The sequence below is a fragment of the Crocodylus siamensis genome, chromosome 14 (assembly GCF_052110815.1).
Source record: "Crocodylus siamensis isolate JL-2025a chromosome 14, ASM5211081v1, whole genome shotgun sequence".
Classification (NCBI taxonomy): Eukaryota; Metazoa; Chordata; order Crocodylia; family Crocodylidae; genus Crocodylus; species Crocodylus siamensis.
In genome coordinates this window covers 5,208,358-5,231,819 of record NC_143408.1, presented here as the reverse complement: position 1 = coordinate 5,231,819, position 23,462 = coordinate 5,208,358, and the positions used below count along the sequence as shown (strand labels likewise).

At 58.6% G+C, this 23,462-nt stretch overlaps 2 protein-coding genes across 3 annotated transcripts; both read left to right on the top strand.

Annotated features, from left to right (window-relative positions):
* Positions 1 to 2,853: 2,853 nt before the first annotated feature.
* On the top strand, positions 2,854 to 12,800 carry CREB3L3 (cAMP responsive element binding protein 3 like 3). Of its 2 annotated transcripts, none has more exons than XM_090027848.1 (10): positions 2,854 to 2,993; positions 6,158 to 6,294; positions 6,653 to 6,947; positions 7,437 to 7,555; positions 7,847 to 7,984; positions 8,517 to 8,623; positions 9,054 to 9,122; positions 9,625 to 9,709; positions 10,169 to 10,265; positions 10,957 to 12,800. In XM_090027848.1, exons 2-10 carry the CDS (start codon positions 6,160 to 6,162, stop codon positions 11,310 to 11,312), a joined length of 1,401 nt encoding a protein of 466 aa, XP_089883974.1. In that variant the 5' UTR covers positions 2,854 to 2,993; positions 6,158 to 6,159; the 3' UTR covers positions 11,313 to 12,800. The 2 variants fall into 2 exon arrangements, with proteins under 2 accessions (XP_089883974.1, XP_089883973.1); XM_090027847.1 differs by having other exon boundaries at positions 6,650 to 6,947.
* Positions 12,801 to 18,094: 5,294 nt separating this feature from the next.
* On the top strand, positions 18,095 to 19,198 carry LOC149853247 (relaxin-3 receptor 1-like). The gene has a single exon (XM_090027811.1). The coding sequence runs from the start codon at positions 18,095 to 18,097 to the stop codon at positions 19,196 to 19,198; it is 1,104 nt and encodes a 367-aa protein (XP_089883937.1).
* The last annotated feature ends 4,264 nt before the right edge of the window (positions 19,199 to 23,462 follow it).

Sequence of the window (23,462 nt, the reverse complement as noted above, 5' to 3'; positions counted from 1 at the left end):
AAAGTCCTGGCCCAGCCTGCACTGGACTCTGCAGCACATGGGACACTGGTTGTCCCCACGTCCTGAGTAAGAGTTTGGAAAGGCTTCCCACTGCTGTTCTGACCAGATCCTTGGGCTCGTGCATGCTATGGCAGCTGTTCTTTGCTAGGCTGCCTCCTACGGAGGGGGGAGATGAAGCATGAGATCTTTGCCCCAGGTGTCCAGGGGCTCCTAGCTGCGGTGGGGAGTTATAAACTACTTCCCCCAGGACATTACTCAGAGGAGAGCCGTGGTGCGTCAGAGCAGGAGCAGTCAGCACACAGGGGAAAAAGGTTGAAGTCACTGTATTTTGTCTAGCCCCTTGTGCGCCTCCAGGTTCCCACCCGGTATCAGCTCCAATGCTGTCGCTTCAACCTTCCACCACAGCTTTGCATCACAGCTTCTTCCAAAGCATCTTGTCTCTGCAGGGCAGCTCTGGGGCAGATTGTCTGGCCTGAAGGGGACACCCCAAGCAACACTGCCACTGCTGATCTTGGCTTCAGCTCCAAAACAGTCCAGAGCAGGGCTCTGAAGCAGGGAGAGCAGATTCTGAAACAAGACAGTACAAGAAACTCCCCCCAAGTCTGCATCGTCCCTGCCCAGCAGCCGCTGGAGGGCTGGGTTCACCGGAGCATGGGGATTCAGCCCCCAGTGGCACCCAAGCCCCTGCTGCTCCTTTGCAGCCCAGTCCTGCACTTCGCTCAGCATCTCCAGTGAGGCATCAAGTGGCTGCAGCTCCTGTGATACCTCATGAGCACTCGGCCTCCTGTGAGATCACACTGGCAACGCCCGGTCAGAGAGCATAGTGCAGTAGAGGCATCCAGCAGACCTGGCACATGTGGCTGTGCCTCAGCTACCCCTTGCACCACACCTCTGTCACGAGGCTTCTCACTTCCTTGGGCTGCAAGATCATCCTACTGGGGGCTTGAGATCCACGCGGGGCCTCTTTTGGCTGGAGAGAGTGTCTGCTGCTTCTTGCATGGTGGGGCCTCAGCCCCCAAGGATGTTTCTATGTTTTATGTTGCTTCCTCCTAGCACAGGTCTCTTCTGGGAAGCAAAGGGCTGGACTGGCTGGGGGAACTGACTAGTGCTTTAATTACACGCCCAGCAATGTAACTGCTCAGACTCTAGATTTATACCCACTGGCTGATGCTTCTGATGCCTTCATGCTGTGTGATCTGATGGGGAGCCAAGAGAAGCACTGTGACTGGAGCTTCTGGGGTCTGACTTAAAGGTATCTGTGTGTGGTCACTGGAAGTGCTTCTGGGCAGGCATTTTTGCCCCCATGTGCCAAGAAGGGCAAGCTGGCTAATACCAAGTGAACAGTGCCTGCAATCTGCCAGCGTAGCCCTGACGTGCTGCCTGCTGCAGCATGCTGCGACATCCCTTCCCCACTCAGGAAGCTCATTCTGCAGCCCTATCTCTGCACCTGGGTGTCATTAATAAACCTAATCTCAGAGCACCCTGATGACCGGGGATTGTTATCTCCCTTTTCCAAGCATGAGGCTGCAGTGCCCAGGGACTTGTCCAAGGTCACTCAGGAAGTGTGTCGCAATGCTAGAAAATTAACCTATGTTTCCTGTATGCAAGGCCATGCCTATACCCCCAAGCCTTCCTTCCTTTGCCCTGGCCCTAGCTTGCTGCTCTGGCCTTGAGGGCAGAGTGTGGCACCCACCCTTCAGCTTAAGTCCTTGGCTGGCATGAACAAGCACAGCTCCATCCAAGCCCATGACATTTCACCAGTTTCTCCCCATGGAGGAGCTGACCCCAGGTACCTGGAGTCTCGGGTGGCAGCAACCGCCTCTTGATGGGCAGGCAGTTGCAACCATCTCTCTAATCCAGGCCATATCGCTCCAGGTTCCCCCAGGTAATACCTGGACCTCTGCCTTTCCAGTGGCATTAACCAGAGGCAGTCTATTCACACGAATCAGCCAGATGTAGAACCGAGCGTTCCAGCCCAGAGGGGTCTGTGAAGTTCTGCCCATGCGGACTGGCTCGTCTGATTTCCAGTGTGCCCATCTCCTTATCTTCTGGGTGATTTGGCATGCGTACTTGCAGAGAGAGCAGCCCTGGCACTGAAACAAGCCATGGTAGAGCTCCGGAGTGGCTGTAGCCTGGACGCAACAGAGTCCAGTGGCTTGATTCTGCTTTCTGCTGTAAATCTGGATTAAAGCTGATGGAGAAGCAATGAGAGGAGCAAGCAGATGGAGGCCCGAGGACTTGAGCTTCACCTATTCCAGTTGCTTGTGCAGGGTATAACCCAGGTTTAGTGGTGGGGAGGAGAGGGTCTCAAAGTGTTTCAAGAGGGCGTTTTCCCCTGTCCTCATTCCCCAGGGGGAGATGCTGAGCTACAGAGGGTCTGTGCTTTGGACCAATGTGTCATGCAGCAAACAAGTGGTGGATCTGGGAGCAGACCCCAGGCATCCGGGCTGCTTACTCTGACCTCAAGAGACTGGAAAGGGCACGTGTGTGTTGGGTAGGATGAGATGAGACAAAGAGTCCAAAGAAACCTTCCGAGCAGCCAGGAATGTTTCAGACGCCTATAAAATGTGACGCACCGGTCTAAAAAAAGGGGAAATCGCCCCTAGAAGTGGGTGAGAGGTCATGGCAAGACTAACCAGGGGGACTTTGCACCCCTGGTCCAGCGCCACCCTGGATTGGAGAAGGACAAAAACATTCGGGTAATAGTTACCCAGGTCAGGCCAGTCCTTACAGTGTGGGCTCCCCCTCCTTGGGCTGTCAATCACGGCGGATCCCCAATCAGAACCAGGAGGGTTTTGCAATCCTTGATGCTATTTCTGCTCAGTTGGAGTTTAAACTTTGTCACTGAGTGGAGGAAGCTTTGGGGAGAGGAGAGGAGAGAGAATTTATCCTGAATCACTGGTACTTCTTGGGGTCCGGCAGGAACCCTTCCCCCTAGCCAGCAGGCTCCATCTGCAGACGCCCCTGTGCCTGGAACTGGGCTGGCGACAAAGGTACGTCCCCAAGCTTATTTCTCCCAGAATTTGCCAGTTCGGGTCCGTTCCAGGCTGCGCTGTGCTTGGCTATCAGTGCAGCACAAACAACAGGACAAAGGTCGGGGTGCGCAGTGAGATAAGCCCCCCTGGCCAAGGCGGGCTCAACAACAACCACTTGGTGAGATTTGTTTTTCCTTTAATATCCCATTAATGAGCTACCCTCACCCCATGGGATTTCCTTTCCATTCCCTCTTCCAAATCTGCTGTCAAATGGTATTTACAGGCACCATTATACGCTCTGACTCCAGAGCCGGTACCTATGTACATCTGTCTTCCAGTGTGTTGATTAAGGCCAGAATTTTCTCATGGGCTCCCGGGTTTTCCCAGAAGACTGGTTTTCTCAAGAGCTTGGCATGCCTGGGTGACAAGTGCTTATGGAAACTTGACACAGACAGGGACCGTGGAGGCTGCTTGGGATTTGGGCTATGCTGCCTTAATGGAAGGGTCTTCATGAAGAACCTATGTTGACCATCAGGTTTTGTAGCTGCAAAGCAGAGGTGGCAGGGAAATGGTGTTTTGGCTCCACGCAAGGGTTGGGTGAGAACGAGAGAAGTTTTGAAAGAAGTTGGGTTAGAAAGAGAAAAAAAATTTCTTGCAAGGGTTTTGGACTTTGGTTGGAAAACCAAAAAAAAAAAAGAAAAAGAGAAATCATGGCTAGGCCCAAACAAAAAATGAACAGTCCAAAATCTGGAGATCTGGCCAACCCAGTCCAGCAAAAGTACCTCTTGGGGTGGTCTGATCAGTGATCGGTTGTGAAACGTGGAAAACATTGGTGGGGGGGGGGAGTTAACCAAACCCTCTTCAGGATTGTGTTGCTCCATTGTCTGATGGAACAACCTGCTGTTTGTCACAGGCAATGGGTTGAGCAACAACAAAAATGGCATCTGCTTCCCTGCAGAGGCAAACGATTGCTCTTGCAGGAGTAAACTGGGTTGCATGTTGCTCCAGGCTGGTGTGAATGGAGAACGGTTCTGCTGGAGTGCATGGGGCCGGGTGTTATCCCATTCATGCCTGTTTGGGGCTGGGGCAGCTCCGCTGTCTGCCATGAAATGACTCCTGACAACAGATACAAGCAAGAGCAGAAGCTGCCTTGATGGCTCTGGATTTGCACTGGGCAATGCAAGCCAAATTGGGCCTGGATGTAACTGAGAGGAGTGGGGGTGGGTTTGCTTAAAAGTGGGTGTTGTGTGAGTTTAATGCTGGTTACGTCTCTCCCCCAAAGAGAGTAAAACCAGCCTCAGGCAGCTGGTGGGGGGTGGGGGGTCCCTGAAGGCGTCTGGAGCATTTGCAGGCTGCCCTGGTTTGTATTCTAGGAGGAAGGGGCCTTTCCCTTCCAGTATCCAGTCACACCTCAGATTAACCTCCCCCGCACAGCAACTCAGCCCGATTCCTCCTCTGCCTGAGTCTGCTGTGGCAGGGTCCACCGGGCAGAGCTCTGCAGGCACTGGTGGTCCTAGGATGGTCATACAGGACCCAAGTGCTGGCACAAAATGGGCATTGGATGCTCCAGAGGGAATTGCACATGGCCTCTGAGTCCAGCCAGGCTCCCACCTTCCTGACACAAGAGGAAGTATGTGCAGGACACATCTATCCAGCTCAGCACTGGGCCCAGAATGGTGATAGCTGCCTTCTCTCCAGCTGTTGTGTCCCCTGCCACTTATGGGGATTGAGGGGCACAGGCCCTGGCCACACCATTTCCCTACATCCAGGACTCAGCAGGGTGCCTGGCACATGTTTGTTGGCAGGGCTGGGCTGGAGGGAGTCAGGCATTGCCCATTTCCAGAGGTTCAGTGCAGGGCGGGGGTGAGCTGGGGACCCAGCAGGGCAAGACTCATGCTTAGTCCCTTCCAGGGACCCACGAGAGCAGCTGGATGGGACCGTTGTTACATGCAAGTGGGGCACACATTGCTGTGGTGCCACTCATTTCCTTCCCCCCGCCCCAACATGCAAACCTCTCCCCACCACAGCAGGAAGGAGGAGCAAGCTTTCCCTGACTCTTAAACAAATGGAGAATCCGCCTTAGGTGCCGGCACTAGAGGGACTAAGAAACACAGTCTGGGAATCTGGATTCCACACCTCAGAGGGCACTGGAATGTGCTTGCATGCATGTGCACATCCCTCCCCCCCTACACACACAGGCACATACAGCCTGGTGTGTGCACACACACACAGCCACCATTGCACACACGCACATTGGTGAATGCATGCACATGGCTCAGCAGCTCCTAAGGTGCGGCCTCCTTGGGCAGCGCCCAGTGATACAGCCCCAGGGCAAGGTGAAGGGACGGGAGTATTGGGCAGCTGGTTCCTCCCAGTTGATGGTGCCAGGGTACGGGAGGTTCAAACTGGCAGATAAGCCCAAGGGGCAGAGTCCAGGCATCACCTGCAAGGAGCTGGGGGGGCGGGGAGGGGAGGGATTCTGGGCCCAGCAAGTAAGTCCTGTCCCGGAGGCTGTACTGGGGGACCCCGAGTAGGGTGGCCATCATAGAAGACAGTCTGGTTGTCCTCTGTTCTCTGTTGATACGAAACCAGACACCTTTATGTCCTCTATTTTTCTCTTGAAGAGAAAAATAGAGGACATAAAGGCGTTGGGTTTTGTATCAATAGAGGACAGAGTAGCAGAAAACCGGAATGTCCTCTATGATGGCCACCCTAACCCCAAGCCCCTTTGGCCTGGTGGCTTCCTGCCAAGCCTAGGGTGGGGCCATAGGGAAGGAAGCAGCCTCTGGGCCAGGGCAGAGGGCAGGATTGAAATGCTGGCAAAGGACAGCTTGGGAGGACAGGACCTTTCCAGCCGGGGAGAGAAGCCAGGGCCAGATTAACCTTTTAGTGGGCCCTATGCAAGCAAACTCGTGGGCCCCCAGCTGAAGATTATATTACTTTTTTCACTCAATAATTTTAATATGTCAAATAAGCACACCTGGGCCCCTTCTTCACTTAGGGCGCTAGGCATGTGCCTAGTTTACCTATGCATTAATCTGATCCTGAGGCACACAGAGGAGGGAAGGGATCCCTGTAGCAGGGGAATTGGGAGGCCCTCAGCTATATCCGAGACCAGCACCAAGTCCCCTGTCCCACCCCCCACATCCTGGGCTGGCTCACGGTGCTCTCTCCCCCCACAGACATGGCCTCCAGCTGCCAGATGAGCAGCATCAACAGCCTGGAGCTGCTGGACCTGCTGTTTGACCGGCAGGATGGGATCCTTCGCAATGTGGAGTTTGGGGGCCCCGTGGCTGCGTGGCCAGGGCCAAAGGACAGCGTGAGTCCATCCGTTCCCCGCTTGAGTCAGGGCGGGGGCTAGTGCAGGAAGGGGACAGGCACTGGGGGTGTCAATGAAGCTTTGATCCTCTCCCCCACCCCGCTTCCCAGTGATCCCTTCGCTTGGAGTCCCTCCAGTCACAGACCAGCCAGGGGACTGCAGGGCACTGGTGCCAGCAGCCCCGCTCCAGCCCCAGGAATCCCAGCTTAGATCCGAGCGCTCCGAGACCCTCCGAACACTCGTGCTGGGACCACTGCATCCCTTGCTGCACCATCTCCAGCCTGGCTGGTCCCTGCATGCCATGGCGGGACAGCTCCAGGTCTCAGCAAGGCCCCTTGTCTCTTGTCATCCCCAGCAGCTGCCGGGCAGCCAGGAGAACGAGGATTTCCTCAGCTCCCTCCTGGGCTCTGGGGACTCTGTCTCTGACTCCTCCACTTGGTCTCCTGCGGCCAGCGACAGCGGCATCTCTGAGGACCCCACCTCCGACCAGCTCGACAGCCCCCCCGGCCACGTGCCCGGCAGCAGCCCAGGCAGCTACTCGGATGGGGGCCTGGGCGAGCCCATGTACAGCTACCAGGACTCCTGCCAGGCCCTGCCTGTGCTGAAAGTGCCTGTGGCTGACCTGCGGGACACGGAGGTGTCCATAGACCTGGGTGGGTTCTCCCCAAGAGTCAGGGTGCAGGGGGGGCTGGAGGGAGGTGGAACTGGGGGGATGGAGCTTGGCTGGGGAGGTGGGAGCTGTGAGATCTGGGGTCCCCTGTGTCACCTGGACTGAGCTGCAGGGACCACGACACGTGCTGGCGAAGCCTCGTGTCCCCAGCAGGTGGCACCAGCTCCCTGGCTGGCACCATCCCTTCCAGAGCCGGGCATGCCAGTCTTCACCTGGCTCCCTGCATGGTGGTGCCCAGCAAAGCTGGAGCATTGACCGGCACAGCTGGTCGTGTTTCCTGCTTACTGTGCACACAGACAGGCGATGGGACTAGGTGCCAGGCAGGGCCCAGACCCAGTGGCAGGGGAGCCAGGGGAGCCCAGCCGAGCTGGGAAGCAGGACAAATGCCATGGCTCAGCCCCTGGCCGAGGAGCCTGCCAGCCGATCGTTCCCATGCGGGGCACAGGCTGCACTGACAGTGTCTTCATCGCAGACATGTGGAACCCCGGGTTCTTCCCCGAGGACAGCCGGGACCTGCCCGCTCCCACCCAGCTCCCGTCGTCCTGCACCCTCACCGTGAAGGACCTGCTGCTGTCCGGCAGCTCGGAGACGGTAGGTGGCTGGCACATCTCCTCCACACCCCTGCCCACCCATCCATCACTGCATCCATCCTCCCTGATACCTCTGCAGCCATCCCTCCATTCCTCCCCCTGTGCCTCTGGGTTTATCTCTCCATCCCTGGTGTCTCTGCATCTACTTGTGCTGCAGCTGTGGGGTGCAGAGGGAAGACTTCCATTGTCCTGTGCCTTGCACAATCATTCACCCTCCTCCCAGGGAGGAGCGCAGGGGCATGGGGTGAATGGCGCAGCGCTTTGGGGGCATAACGCGTTTGTGGCCTTGCAGCAGCAACAACAACAGATGAACCCAGTGCTGCTGAGACAGGCCCCCGGGCACTGCCAGGAGCTGGTCCTGACCGAGGATGAGAAGAAGCTGCTGGCCAAGGAGGGCATGACACTGCCCACCCAGCTGCCCCTCACCAAGGTACAGAGAAGCCCAGGTCAGACTGGGAGGTCCCTGCTGAGCTCAGCACTGTGGACTGGGCTGAACTGGGCCCATAAAAGGGACTGGGAGAGGCAGAGGAGACTGTGATGGGGGAGACAGTGTCTAAACAGCCCCTGAGTGGCCAATAGGCAGACCTGGGTGCAGGATGGGCCCAGGCCATTCACATCATCTCCCAAAGCAACTTGCCTTGGGTGCAGGGAGCTCTCTGGGTGACATTTGGGTTTAGAGGACATGTCCTGTGGGCAAGGGTCTATACTGCTGGGTCCTCTCACTGTCTTGGTGTGATCTGCAGCAAGTCACAGCCCCTCTCCGTGCCTCAGTGTCCTCTTCATGCAGCGATGCTCTTTTTGAGGGCGGGGGGGAGCTAGGAGACCACATGGCAGAGTCTCCCCAGGGACAGCCATTGAGTGGCCCAGTATGTACAACCTCTAAGAGGAGGAGGTGTGGGGGGACACAGCCAGGGAGCCCCACAGCCAATGCTAATGCCTTGGATTACCCCCGGCTCCTGCAGTATGAGGAGCGGGTGCTGAAGAAGATCCGCAGGAAGATCCGGAACAAGCAGTCAGCTCAGGAGAGCCGGAAGAAGAAGAAGGAGTACATCGACGGGCTGGAGACCCGGTGAGGCGTCCCCGTACCCTTCCAGGCCTACAGCTCGGCTTCTGTGCCAGTGACAAGAGTTTTCCAGCTGTGCCAGGCTGTGTCACTCTGGGCCCAGCACCACGCGCCTCATGCAGTCACTTGTCCCGAGGCAGAGCCAGTGTCAATGCAGAACAGGTCCCTGGGCATGTCCATGGGCTCCACGCGGTGCCACAGGGTCAGACCACTCACAGACCAGGAGCAGCACAGCCACAGAACGTGGTCCTTTCCCCCCAGGGCTGAAATCCATGGCTGCTCAGCTGGTACCACCCCATCAGCCAGCTACAGGGGCCTGCCCCTGCCCCTGCCCCTGCCCCTGCCCCTGCCCCTGCACTCTGCAGCCCCCAGCCCAGCCCTGCTCCTTCCTTGCCTCCACCCCCATGACTCACTCCTCTGCTCGGTTCCTCCCCAGGATGTCGGCCTGCACAGCCCAGAACCAGGAGCTGCAGAGGAAGGTGCTGCACCTGGAGAAGCAGAACTCGTAAGTCGCGGCCCTGCTGAGGAAGCTGGGCCCAGCTGTTGGGTGGGAGGGTAAAAGGGGCTGTGGCTGCCCCCATCTAAACTTGAACACCCAGGATGAGGCAACACAGACAGATTTACCCAGAGACAGGGAGCCTTGAGGCAACGGTTATACTCTGCACCCCAGCTGGGGCAGATTTCCCCTGGTTCAAGGGGCTGCATCATGTGGTTGTGGGGTTTTCCTGAGCTCTCCTGCTCCTGTGTGTCCATGGGTCCCGAGACCCCAGTGAACTTGGGTGGTGCATCCCAAAGCCCACTGCCAGGTTCTGCCCCATGCCCACCCTGCCCTGAAGCCTGGGTGTGAGGGTGGCATTTTCATTGAGGGCTTTGATCTCCATTTGCCCATGCCCAGAGCAATGGGGCTGAGCCTGCTCCCCAGCACAAAGCCCCACAGATCCTCCCCCAGCAGCAAGGCAGTGAGACTCCCACAGCAACCCCATAACCAGGATCTCTTCCACTCACAGATCTCTGCTGGAGCAGCTGAGAAAGCTGCAGGCCCTCGTAGTGCAGTCAACCAACAAGGCTGCCCAGACAGGCACCTGCATCGTGGTAAGTGATGGGAGTCCCCTTCTCTGCTAACACCCTGGCAGGGCTGGGGGACCCCAGCTGACACCCTGAGGTCCCTCCAGCTCCCTTCCCTGCTCCAGGATCTCCATCTCCAAGTCCCCATGAGACTCCTGATGCCCTCAGTGGCTCCTGCTGGTGACCTCCTCCCTGCCAGCCCCTTGTCCTTTTGGGTGCTGACAAACTTGAACCAGGGGAGATGAGGCCTTTGTTCCATGCTGGTCAACCCAGCAATAAGCTTGTGGGACCTCAGCTTTGGGCTGCTGTGAGCCTGGCTTCAGAACCAGAAATCTGGGGCCAGGAGGTCCTCGCCAGCATGGCACACCCCTACAGGGGTCTTGCCAGTGGCCATCTCACTGAACCAAGTTCCCGCCCCACTGCCCCATAGCATGAGGAACCCATCTCTCGGGGGCTCCACTGACCTCTGCCTCCCTCATCTTGCAGGTCCTGCTGCTCTCCTTTGCCCTGATCGTGTTCCCCTCCATCAGCCCCTTTGCCCACAACAAGGCAGAGACTAGCAGTGACTTTGGGCCGGTGAGAGGTGAGTGTCGGCCGTGTGCAGAGCACAAAAGCAGACCGCGCATCTTGCCCCTGACTCCAGAGATCCCAAGTGGGAAGACCTCCTTGCTGTGCATGCAGTTGGGAGACAGGAGAATCAGCTCAGTGCCTCTGTGCCTCAGTTTCCCTGTCTGTCAGATGAGGTTGATAGTAAAGTTGTGAGTGTTTCTGAAGAGGAGTGGGGCTGATGTTACCCTCTGCCCCTTTCCAAGGGATGCCATGCTGGGGAGAGGCCATCTGTTCCACAGAGTGAAAGACCACAGTCTTGGCTGAGCTAATTAACAATCTCTTGACCAATTTTGGCTGGTATTAGCCCCAGAGTGCTCTCTTAATCCCATCCCAACCCACCTCTCTCAAGTCCTCCTGTAGCTTGAATGGGGACAGGATTGCTTTTCACTTCCTGTCCTAAAGTTTTCCCATCCTACAATTAAGCAACTGCTGAATGCCTCCCCAAGTACTGGGCCAGCTATAGCTGCGTGCGCTGTTAGGCAGCTTTCTCTGTTCTTCCCCAGAAGTGGCTGCATTGCAGTGCTGAGTGAGGCAGTCCCTGTGCTCCATCAGGGGCTGGGTAATTCTCCCAATTACAGAGGGAAGGGCAGGGAGGGATCAGTGATGGGCAGGTGTCATGGGGGAGCTCTGCTGATGGATCTGGTGTCCCCCCTGCCCCATGGCAGTGTTCTCCAGGTCTCTCCACAATGATGACTCCTCCCGCGTGGTCTATGCCCTGGGGAAGGATGGTGAGGAGAGACCCAAGGAGCCGGAGAAGCCCCTGTGGACAGAGTACGCCAAGGAGAGACAGCCCAAGCGCCAGGACGCCCTCCGCAAATTCCTTAGCAGCCACCTGCTCCCTGAGCCGGCAGCAGAGACCACACTGAGCAACGGGACAGAGGCCCTGCCGCAGGGTGGACACTCAGACTTGGAGGGGCTGAGCCATGATGACCCTGCTGTTGGGCACGGCCTGGCCTCACTGGCCTGGACAGATCCCGGGCAGCCCAGCCAGGTGGTGCTGGAGCCAGCGGAGGAGCTGTGAGCACCAGCCCCTGTCTCCCTCTCACGTCAGCAAGGACTGAAGGAGGGCATGAGCGGAAGGGCTGGGGCCTCATCCTGGGCCTGCTAGGGTTGGGGCTGGGACTGGGTGGGGGGGCAGGGTGTGGGTATGTAGAGAGGGTGGAGAAACAGAGATGCAGAAGAGGGGTTAGATGCATCTGTCTTCTGAGTGGCATTAGCTGGCTCTCCAGCTGTAGACACCAAGCAGCGGGTACCTGGGGAGCTTGCCCAGCCGAGCCGTGGGCAGTCACCATTTGACCCAAAACCACAGGGACAGGAGATGCACAGGGTGGATGGCACCCATGTACCCACGCACCAGCACAGGCCAAGCGGGGTCACTGCTTACCAGTGTGGGAAAACCATCACACCTTGCTGGGCATCCTGGCCAGGAGCTTTCCTCCCTGCTTGGTTCATCTGCACCCCTGTCCCTGGGTTCCCTCCTGGCAGCTGCCATTTGCAGACCCTTCTCTCAGTCCCAGCCCCTTGGCATCTACATGCACAGCCCAAAGTTGCAGCAAGGACCTGGGGAGTGGGCTGGAGGCTGGACCCCAGTGTGCCTTGGATGTGCTTTCACTTCCCTGGCCGCTCTGGTCAGTCTGTGTCCCAGAAGGGATTCAGTGTGGTTTGGGGTTGACTCAGAGGCAGCGGGGACCAGATGCAGCCTGGGATATGCAGGTTCTAAGTAGGAGCTGGGGCTGGGGCTGGGAACGTATAGGGGTGTCTTCCCTCAAGGGAGAGCAAGGGAAGGGCAAGAGGGCGGGGGACCTATGACATGGATCAGGGGCTGGAAGGCCTGGGGCAGGGGGGAAGTCCCCTGGCCTTCCCCCTCCTAGGCCAGCTGTCTGGGGCTTGCTGAGGAAATGGAGAGAGATAGCTGGAGGAGTCTGTCCGGCTCAGAGCAGGGCTGGGGGTGGCATCCGAGGGCCCTGCTCGCTCATGAATCCAGCTGAGCAGCATGGGCTGCACCCGACAGCTGAGATGCCCCCGGGGCAGGAGCTGGCTGCTGTGAGCGGAGCCTGTGCAAGGAGTTGAGTGGTCGTAGAGCTTGCGGGGGCGTACGTTTGACAGGCAGCCTGTGTGCGTACGATGCTGTGTGTGTGTGAGGCTGTGCGTGCTTGGGAATGAGAGAAAGGGGCTGGGTGTGAGTGAGAATGGGAGCATGGGGGTAAAAGTTTGTGTGTGTGTGTCTGTGTGTGTGTGTACACCTGGATGCTCCTCAGGGCTCCCATCCCACACACCACCTCACAACCAGGGACTGTCCCTCACTTCCCCACACGGAAGACCCCCCTGGACTAGCTGGGGATGACCTGCCTGCTTTTGAGCACCCCTCTGTGGCCCCACAACAGCCTTGGGATATCTGGGATGTTCTGTGGTTCTCTTGGTTTAGTTTATGCTTGGGGTTATTTTTTGTGTTTTCTCTTTTTTAAGCTTGCATGTGCGGCCTCTAATACAGTATTTTGGAACAATGTGATACCGGCTTTGGCTTGGGGGCAGGGGAGGGGGCTGGGCGGGGGAGCAGAAGGGCATGGCAGTCTCAGTGGATGCGAGTGGGGACATGGAGTGGAGGTCCCTCCTTAGCTTGCTCTGCCCTCACTGGCCCTGGTGCTGACAGCAACCAGGCCATGGCAGCGTGCCCTTCCATGTCCAGAGTGCATGGCTACCCAGGCCCTGGCTACTGCTGTAATGCTTTAACTGGCTGCACAACAGGTGCAATTAACCCTTCCACCCCAGGGTGGTGACACCCTAGTGCCTGCGTGCAACTCCTGCCCTTGTCTTCACATCTGCACTCAGGGCCTGAAGAGTTAACTCGGTTTGCAACACCCCCTGGGGATCCAGCTGGAGACAAATGCAGTGAGGGGAAATGTCAGGGTGCCCTTCTGCATGGCAAGATCACAGCTGCTTTTCCCGGAGCCCCCAGGCTGCATCGGAGCTATAAGTTCACTAATAATGCCTCTCGGGAACGGTCTGGTCCGTGATAGCTGAGGGGTGATTGCTGCATGCCCAAGCTTCCCAGCCAGGGGCATCTCCATCCCATGACACAGCAGGGACACGCTAAATGCCCCAGTGTGATGCCAGAGCCACCCCCAGCTCCACCAGTCCCCCAGCAAGGCCAGCCCCATGACTCACAGAGAGCAGATGACATCCCTGTATGAGATCTCGGGGTGGGAGAGACTCAGCTCCAGCTGTTTTTGCTGAACTCTGGGCACCAACTTGCACGTAGCCCCTTGATCTCCTTCAGTCAGGCCAGGGTGCCCTGGGCTGCACTCCAGGGCTCTGGCCCAGGCATCTGCAGATGATACCCTGGGCTAGTGTCTGTGTCTCAGCTCCTCTCAGCCATGCCGCCCTGATTCACTTCCCCATCCACTTGCCAGCCCCCCATGTTGAGAGTCCATCTCTCGCACTGCTGATAGCTCCACCCTGCTTCCCCCTTGCACCCAAGTCTGGCCAGGTGCCCACCCTGGCATTAGGCCCTCCCACCCTGCTCCAGGCCCACCCTCACCGCCTGACACAGGGACTGACACTTGTCACTGGTTTTGATTCCTTGTGAAAGGAGAAGAAAAGTAGCAGGGAAACCGTCCAGGCGGCTCCTGCCACTTGCTGGGCCTCCTGCTGCAGGCAGCATGGGAAGATGTTCTGCTTCATGTTATTCAGCCCTCGAAGTGTGCCCTGGCCCCGGCCCTAGCTGACTCAGCCCAAGACCACGGAGCAGACAGGGCACAGAGAAAGGGGACAGGTGTCTGTGTGTGCGGATGAGGATGAGGATGTGCTTCATGAGTCCCAGTTGCTGCTTCTCTAGCCGGAAGGTGCAATCCCAGGCATCCCAGCCATGCTCCTGGCTCAGGTCACAATCACATTGTCAAGCAAATTCTCTGCCCTCCTCTAGAGATCCTGGCGTTGTGCTCCTCCCCAGAGGCAGCTGCATTTCAGCAGTAGGGAAGAGAGGGTAAGGAGAACCCCCTACCACTCAGGCCTGTGTCAGTCCATATAGCTGCCCCGGGAGGTGCTTTTTGCCCTTTCCAACTGGCTGGAAATGGGACCGCAGCTCTCACAGGGCCAGTGCTGGGCTCCTATGCACCCATCCTCCATCAGGTGAGGCTGTTTAGGCAACACAGGAAGTAATCGTGCCTGGCAGGGCTGTGGGAGGATGCTGGCTGGCTGGTGGTAGCACTTTCCCTTTGGTGCCTGACGGAGTCTGCCAGAGACATCGGAGAGCATCAAGACAGATGAGTGCGAGGCTTGTTCTCCCCTGTTAAGGGAGAGACGTGACCAGGCGAGATAGGGATGGGGAGCCAGGAGAGAATGAGGGCTTATCAGCCCTGTCTTCATACAAGAGCAGCTGCCGAGATCAGAGGAAGGTGTGGGGCACCAGGGAGGAGTGACTCCCTGAGCCATGTGTGGAGGAAGATGGGTTTCGTAGGCACACCAATCTTACCTGGGCTGGTGTGGGGCCCTCTGATCTGCCCCAATGGCTAGGGGGCAAATCCCGCCCACAGAAATGCCAGATCCCGCTAGCCATGCTGCGTGGGGAAGATAAATGCTGATTAAAATTCATCAGCAGGCAACCCTGTAATTAGTGCCCAGGATGAGCTGTGTGAGGGCTCAGCTTGGTTTCAGAGTGGCTGCCAGTTGCTTCTGGGGTCTGACGAGGAGATGAGCACCAATTTGCAAGTCATCATTGATTTCTGCAGTGAAGTGCAGGCAGCTCATTCATATTCTGGGCAGAGGGCACAAGGCGCTGGAGTGTGCCGGAGCACGGCCTGGAGGGGCCAAGTGCACGGGGCGGGAGAGGGCTGTGACCTTTGCAAGGGAGAGCTCCAGCACAAGCGCCAGCCAGGATGTGCTGCAGAGCAAGATGCCAGCACATATGAACTCCTCGTTGCTGTAAGCACTGGGAGGCAGGGATGGGAGACAGCATCACCCATCCATCCATCCTCCTGATGCTGCTGGGCACCAGAGGCACTCAGTGGAGTGGGGCTATAGGGGTCTCAAAGGGGATTTTGGCTGCGCTGGGGCTTGCCAGGCCAGTGGGAAGAGTTGAGCTCATTCATGAAGCCTCTATGCAGGCTCCCTTGCAACCATGCAGAGCACCCATGCCTGCCCCAAAGCATCTTAGTGTGCCTCCCTGATCCAGCCCACCCCTGGGCTTGCAGATGGAACAGAAAATTTCATGCTTTTATGTCTCCCCTGTCAGCAAAGAATTTGCAAAGTCCTTCTGCAAACAAGACCTGCTCAGCAGGCCTTTTGATTGCAATTGCATGCAAATGAGTCCACCTGGAAATTTGCTTGGCACCAGAGAGGGATTAGAGCCACCTGCCGCCATCTCTGCTCCCTGACCGGCCTGCCGGTGTAAACCACCGGAGCATTGGGAACGCAAAATGCCAGTGGGCTGGGGTCAGCTTGGTGCTTTCCTCGTGAGACAGGCTCCTTCATTCAGGGCAGTGGAGAGCCTGGCTCAGGGAGCAGACACCGGCGGCTCCAACTCGGCCCTTGCAAAGAGCTGGTCCTCACTGCGTCTCTGCCATCCTCTGCACGTCTTTCTCTGAGGGCTCCAGGGGGGTTAAGCTGGTCTCAGCTCTCACCGGACCCCCCACGGGGCAGATTTCACCCCATGGCACTTACATGACATGGTTTGACTTGTGTCCCTTGACTGGAGGGATCCATGCGTTTAATCACCAGCATCTCCTACAGGAGAATCTAACCAGCATGGGGTTGGCTTGTGCTGCACATACAAGCATCTCGGCTCCAAACCCGGCCATGGCTGGGGGGACGTCTGTCATGACACAAAGAGCGAGCAGAGAGAGGCAGGCAGCGGGACAGGGAGCAATGTGCCCAAGGGCAGTGGGGAGGGCAGTGGCGGAGGTGGGAGAGGGCCCACTGCCACCAGCCAAGCGTCTCCCTCACTCAGGTGCAGACGTGCACTGAATTCCCACCAGTTCTCTCTGCTGGCTGCTCAGCTCGCCTCGGTAAAACCTCCCGGTGCCCGCTCCGTCCATGCAAACAGACTCTCCGGCGAGTGTCACCTCTGCTTAGAGCCATGACACGGCTGGAAGGGGGGCAGGACGGAGCTTATTGATGCACCAAATTAAATGGTGATGCCGGCTTGACTGAACACAACAGGCAGCAGCAGGCAGCCAGCCATGCACCTGCCACACAACCCCGCCTCCCCTTGCCCTGGGCCTGAGCCCAACAAGGTGCTGTGCATCAGCTGTGCCTCCGACCTCTGGATCTGGCCCTTGACCTCAGGATCCGGCCTTGCATGTTCCACACCTGGGGATTGTGTTGGGAAAGCGTCTGTCTGGGAGTGGTGGAGCTGACAGCGTGTAGCAAGCAGCGGGACACTTGAGAGCGGAGGGCAGCAGGTGATGCTAGCCTAAGAGGAGAATGAACGTGGGTTTGTGATGCCAAGTGGAAGATTTAAAGTGTCCAGAGAGTGGTGGGTGCTGGCCCAGAGGATCTTGCTGCTGGCAACGGAGTTGGCTTAAAGGATCAGTTTGGGCTGAAACCCCTGCCCCTGTTGAGTTTGCTCCATTTAATTCTGACTCTCAACAGCACGTCCATTCAGACAGCTGGACTTTCGGAAAGGCTGGGCGTCGGGACACCCAGTGCCAGGCTGCCAGATTTCAACTTCTCTTGGCCAAATGCTCATGGTCTTGGCGGGTCTGGGGAAGATGCAGGCTGATTTCTAGGGAGGAAGCTCCGTGGGCCTGAGCCTCTTCCGGCTGCCGTAAGAACCAGGGGCAGAGCCTCTGGGCTGTGAGTGTGCATACAGCACCGAGCGCAGTGAGGTCCTGGTAGAGGACAAGGGCTCCTACGCCCTACCATCAGACAGATGACAACAGAGGCAGGGCTGTGGGCACTGGCCATGTGCCCAGTGGAAGGCTGCGCTGTCTGGGGGTCCCTTACCGAGAACCTGCCCCTCTTGCTTCGTCTGTCCTCATCCCACCCAGAATCCACCCAGACGTCCCGTGTGACCCGGAGCAAGGCCATGAGGCCCAGAGCACTGGAGAAATGCAGGTCCCAACTTCCACTGCAGTCCAGGGGACTTAGGCACCTGCATAGCACTCTGGCACCTACAAACCTACGTACCCGGACCTAAGTCACTCATATCTAGGACCTTACAATAGGGGTCATAGCACTTCCCTACCACCCTGGGAAGCTCTGAAGTTACATGCATTCAAGGCCCCCAGAAAGGTCACCATGAATGGAGGCAAAGGATCAAAGGGAAGCAGAGGCCCCCAGCAGGAGAGCTCCCCTGGGCTGGTCCTGCGTAGGGAGAGGGCTGCCGTTCTGTTCAGTGCTCAGCGCAACGTGATGCTGCTCTCAGCTGCGGGGTCTGGAAGCTGCAGGGACACAACTTCAGCGGAGGTCCTGCTCTGAACCAGCACCAGGCTACAGCTGCCTTCTCCCCTGCAGCCATCTCCCCTCCTGCTGCCCTGCAAAAGGAGGGAGGGAGCACATGGGAGATGAAAGGAAGAAAGCATTCCCCGGGATCAGACAGCAGCAGAGCTGCTCCGGTGCTGTTGCCAGGCATGGCAGGGAGGGGGCTACGTGCAGCCAGATGAAAACCCAGCGGTGCTGACAGATCGGATCAGAAACTTATTGGAAGCAGCTCATAGCCGAGTCTGGCACAGTGCAGGTGGACAAGGGCCCTGGCACTCTCTGGCTGAGCCCCACCGGCCGGGGTCGTGCTCAGCATGCCGCGGCTCCTGCAGGGAAGGTGAGCAGAAGCCCAGCACAAGCACGTCTGTGCAGGACTGTTGCAGGATGGAGGAGAAACTCCACGCTGGCAGCAGCAGAAACATCTCCAATCACAGCCTGGGGGACCTGAGCTCCTTCCTGCCCCCCGACAGCACCAAGGCTGCTCGCATTGCCATAGCCGTGATCTACTCCATCATCTGTGCCCTGGGTGTGGTGGGCAATGCCCTGGTGCTCTTCTTGCTGGGCTCAAGGCGCCGGGGGAAGATGTCCAGCATGATGTTCTTCGTGCTCAACTTGGCAGCCACTGACTTCCAGTTTGTCCTCACCTTGCCCTTCTGGGCTGTGGACATGGCCCTGGACTTCAGCTGGCCCTTTGGCAAGCTCATGTGCAAGCTGGTGTCTTCGGTGTCCACCATGAACATGTACGCCAGTGTCTTCTTCCTCACCGCCATGAGCGTGGCCCGCTACTGCTCTGTGGTGTCCTCCCTGAAGGCCAGGCAAGGCTCTGCCTCCCGATGCCACGCCAAGCTGGCCAGCGCTGTCATCTGGGTCTCTACAGCCATTGCTACCCTGCCACATGCCGTCTTCTCCACCACCCATGCGGTCTCCGGGGATGAGCTCTGCCTAGTCAAGTTTCCAGAGCTGGAGGACATTGACCCCCAGGTCTTGCTGGGCTTGTACCAGACCCAGAAGGTCCTGCTGGGCTTTGTCATCCCTTTGGCCATCATCTTGGCCTCCTACATCCTCCTCCTCCGCTTTTTGAGCCGGATGAAGATGAGCCGCAGCCACCCCCACAGGAGGTCCCGGGTCACCAAGTTGGTCACTGTCGTGGTGCTCACCTTCTTCCTCTGCTGGCTCCCCAACCAGGCGCTGACGGCCTGGGGCATCTTCATCAAGTTCAACCTGGTGCCCTTCACCGAGGCCTTCTATGCTGCCCAGGCCTATGTCTTCCCCATCACCGTGTGCCTGGCCTACGCCAACAGCTGCCTCAATCCCGTCCTCTACTGCCTGGTGAGGAGGGAGTTCCAGGAGGCGCTCAAGGGACTCTTGCACAAGGTAACCCCCTCCTTCAGCCGGCGCGCTGGCCAAGCCCCCCCGCCAGCCGAGCCCGATGCCCCCAGCTCTGCCCCTGGAGAAGGAGCCGCCTCAGCCCCTGGGCTGCACCCGTGAGACTCTGTGCAGCTCCTGATGGTTTATCTACCCCCCGCACGTGCTGCCCACTCGCTTCTCCTCCACGCTTGCCAGACCCTGGAGGGGATGCCAGGCTGGCCCTGAGCACGTGCCCAGCCCTGCACCTGGGCTTTGCCATGGGCATACTCATTGGCACTCACTCCGGGTGGCATGGAAGTGGCTTTGCCGCCTCCTTAGCATACATGAGGCCAGAGCAAGCAGCGGGGCCAGTTTCCAGCAGTGCAGGCCTGCCCTTAGGCAGCCCCGGGGAGCCCCGGGCACCCACTGGGTTCCTTTTCTGCCCCTGCTGCCGACCTTCAGCAAGTCCCCTCCCCATCTCCGTGCTCCCCTCTCGCTGCTGCCTGTCTCGTCTCTTTAGTGTGAGCTCTCCAGGGCAGGGCAGCATCTTGCTCTCTGTATGCGCAGCGCCCAGTCCGCTGGGGCGTCGATCTCATGGGGGACAGCTCCCACAATAAACACCAGGACAGCTGGGCCAGGGACTGCCTTTTATTGCGAGCGTGTCCCACAGCGGGACCCAGGTCCCAGTAGCTCCACTTGCCAAAGGAAAGATCACCGACAGCCTAGATCGAGGCGGGCAAGGGCGGCACGAATGGAGAACGTGGGGGTGGCTGGTGGAGGCTAGGCTGCGTGCAGATGGGATCACTAGGCAGCCAGGAGCGGTACCCCTGGTCCAGAGCCTCATGATGACAGAGAGCTCCAGCTGCTGGAGCCCTGGGATCACATCAGTCCCAGGTGGTTTGGGAAAGAAAAGAGAAGACAAAGCTCTGGTTGGACCCAGCAGCAGGGGCCTGTGGATGAGGGAGGTTCATGGGGGGGGTGCTCAGGTGCTGGCTGCCCTGGGGCTGGCAGCGTACAGCCAGGTGTGTGCGGGTCCAGCCAGAGCACCTGGTGATCTCAGCCCGCCTGGCGTGCGCAGCCCTGGCTGAGCTGGCATCTCCCTCGGATCAGCATCTGGACTCAGCCTGGGCTGCCTCTGGCCTGGACCCAGAGCAGCTAACTTGAGCCAACCCGGTCCCTGTTGCTGTTTTAACCTGCGTTAGCTATCTCCAGGAGGCCGATGCCCCTTCCCTGCAGCACAGACAAGGCAGGTGCCTGGGTATGAGCTGGGGGCTTTGGCAAATGCTCCCAACCGGGCCCTGGGGCAACCCCTAGCGAGCACAGGGTGGGTCGAACACTGCAGCTGAAGCCCTGATGGTTTCCACCAGGCAGGCGCCTGGCCCAGGACTTGCAATGGGAGTGGTGACAGGAAGGGGCTAGTGGGCGGAGCAGGGGCTGTGGAGCCAGAGGCCATGGCTCTGCCACCGGCAGCCTGGAGCAGGTCACTTGCCCCTTCTCTGCCTCAGTTTCTCTCCATGAGTCCAAGCCCACCTCAAAGGGGCACGGCTGCCCATCTGCTCCCTTTCCTCTTCTGTCTAGTTACACATAAGGAGCAGGGCCTTATCCTGATGCTGAAGAAGCCAAGTCCCCAGAATTAGCATTAGCTCTGGTTTGCTGGGTGCAGATCAGGGAGACAACACCTCCAGATAAGGGTGAGACCCAAATGTCAGCATGGATGAGCTGCCGTCTGCACTGCCCACGCCGTGCTGTGAACTTTCCCTATCACCCCATCATGTTTTAGCCGAGGGAGACAAAGAGCTGTCCCTGGCCATGACCCAGCCTGCCAGCGGGGCTGATCGGTATCGAGTCTTGCTGCCAGGCTTATCGACAGTCCCAGCGCTGCTTGCTGCTGCTGGGAAAATACCAGCCCAGCCCGCCTGGCTGGAAGGCCCTGTCCAACTCCCCTTCCACAGCGCGCTGCCACTGTGCCCCATCTCCAACTGGGTGGGAAAGCCTTGGCACCCCCTCTTGCCAGCAAAGCAGGAAAGCAGAGCAGGCTCTGCCAGGCTCCAGGGCTGGAATAGGGAGGAGGGTGAGGCAGGGTCATCCACCCCATGTGGCTCTGCTCCCAGGGAGTAAAACTGGGGTCACGTGGTAGCAGATCAGGCCTGGAGCTCTCCTGGGTGCGGAGCCCAGCCCAAGCCCCTGCTACGCAGTGCCACAAGTCCTGATCTCAACTAGGACATGGTCATTAGCACACAGAGCAGCTCACCCACGGTCAGGCCAGCTGAGGGTAGAAGCCAGAAGCCCCTGATGCCAGCCCCAGCTCACCTAGCAGCTCACACCAGCTCCTCTCTGCAGACACGGAGAGTGGGACCAGGGCATTGGCAGAGTTGGCTAGCTGGTGGCCCATCTTCCCAGCCCACAGCCCGTGGCATCAGGATGACCCAGCTGCAGTGCCCAGGCTGCCATGCTCCATCCAAGGCAGGGGCCTATCCCCAATGGGGACTCACTGCTCTGCCACTGACTCCTGTGTGCCCCTGGGCAAGTCACGCAGCTGCTCTGAAGGGAAATCGGGGCATCCACAGCAGGGAGCAGCTCGCCTGCCCAGCTAGCAGGTGGCAGGGGCAGGAGCAAGAGCGAAAGGCATGGGCGAAAGCCTGAGCTAATTGCCAGCCCCACCTCCTGCCCCAGCTCCCAGTACCTGCTCCAGCCTGGGTGCAGGCCAGGCCAGCCAAGCCCCTCATTTCTCTAGGATACCACAGACACCAGGCCCGGCCGTTGGGGCTTGGGCTCTCCTGGGATTATCCCAGATCAGGACTCCCTTTGCAGCGGGTGCACTGATAAGCTAAGCCCTGCACCAGATCGGGGGCCTGTGCCTGCTGCCTTCAGCGGCAGGTGACACCAGCCCCTTGAGAACTAGCAAACTCGGCCCGTGGATTGCGGCCCTCGGGCTGGCGGTGGCTCTGGTCAGCTGTGCTTGCAGGACGGCGTCCCAGTGTGAGGGAAAGGAGGGGTGGTGAGTCTGCTGCAAAGTGACAGGCAGCCCCAGGGGTGACAGCGATCTCATTGGGGCTCTGGCAATCTGGGTCTGACAGATGCCGTCAGTGCCCTACATGCCTCTGCTTTGACACGGGGCTGCTGGAGGGGAGCGTGGAGACGGGCAAGAAATGCAACCGTAGAGGCCGCTGCTCCCAATACGGCTGCTCCTCACATGCCCCCACGATGGGGTCCCAGACTTCCCCCTCGTCCCCCATGCTGGCCAAGCTGCTGAGACCAGCCTGGCTCTCCACTGCTGCAGCGCGCAGTGCAAGCCGGCTGCTTTCTGTCCTATTCCCAGCAGACGCGGGGAACATCAACAGCCTTCCCCTCAGCAGGAGCCCGGCACTTGTGGACTGCGATCTGATTCCTCCCTCTTGGTGAGGCAAACAGCACCCATTCTCCAAGCCTCCGGTCTTGCGATGAGCAGAGACATGCTCTCTGCTAAGCAGCACCCGGTACTACTCATCCTCCCTCTGCTGGGGCTTGGTGCTCCATCAGGGCTCCTCATTCTCTCCGGAGCGAGCTGGGCTGCAAGGAGAGAAGTGGGCACCTGCTCTGACCATAGGCAGAGAAGGGTTTCAACAGCTTCCTTACTGGAGCCCCAGATCCTGCACCAGCCGGCCTAGCACCACGGACGCATGGCCCACTTGGTCCAGAGTATTCTCCCCTCAGCTGCCCCTCCTGGCAAGGTCCCTGGCACTTCGGCTCTGATTCCTCCAGTGCCTCAAGAGGGTCTGCAATACAGGCAGGAACGGAAAGCCCATGTCCCCTCCGCCCGGTGCCTGCCCTTTCTGCAGCCCACCCTGTTTCAGGCGGCTGCAAGAAGGCAGAGGCCCATAGCAGGTGGATCTCTGCCGGTCTCTTATCAGCCAGCTGCACTGACCAGCTGCCTGCCCCGGCAGAGCCCAAGCTGCCTTTGAAAGGACAATCTTTGCATCTGATTATCACAGGAAAGGCACCTGCCTCTCTCCCCCTGGCTCTGTGCTTATGGTGTCCTGGTGCCCATGGGTTCAGAGAACCCCCTGAGGCCAGCAGGGAACGCACAAACACCGAGGTACATGGGACCAGGGATCTCAGGAGGGATCCAGGGGCCAGGGAGGTGGCTGGACTTGATGTGTGTTGCCCCATGGGCTCAAACTTCAGACACGAGAGCTCTCACGTGCTGCAAAGGCAGATTCAGCTGCAGTCACGAGGCAGGGTCTTCACGGGGCCAGGCAATTGCTTTAAAAATTGGCTCAGTACAATGGAGTGGGGGTTGGGAGAGCCCTGGCAGGCAGCAGCAACATGTGCCAACACGAGCCTACTACCCATGAAGCTGCAGCATCTCCCCGAATGAACAAATGTGCCAACAAAAGCCTTTGCTGTGGCCTGCACTACAGCCTGG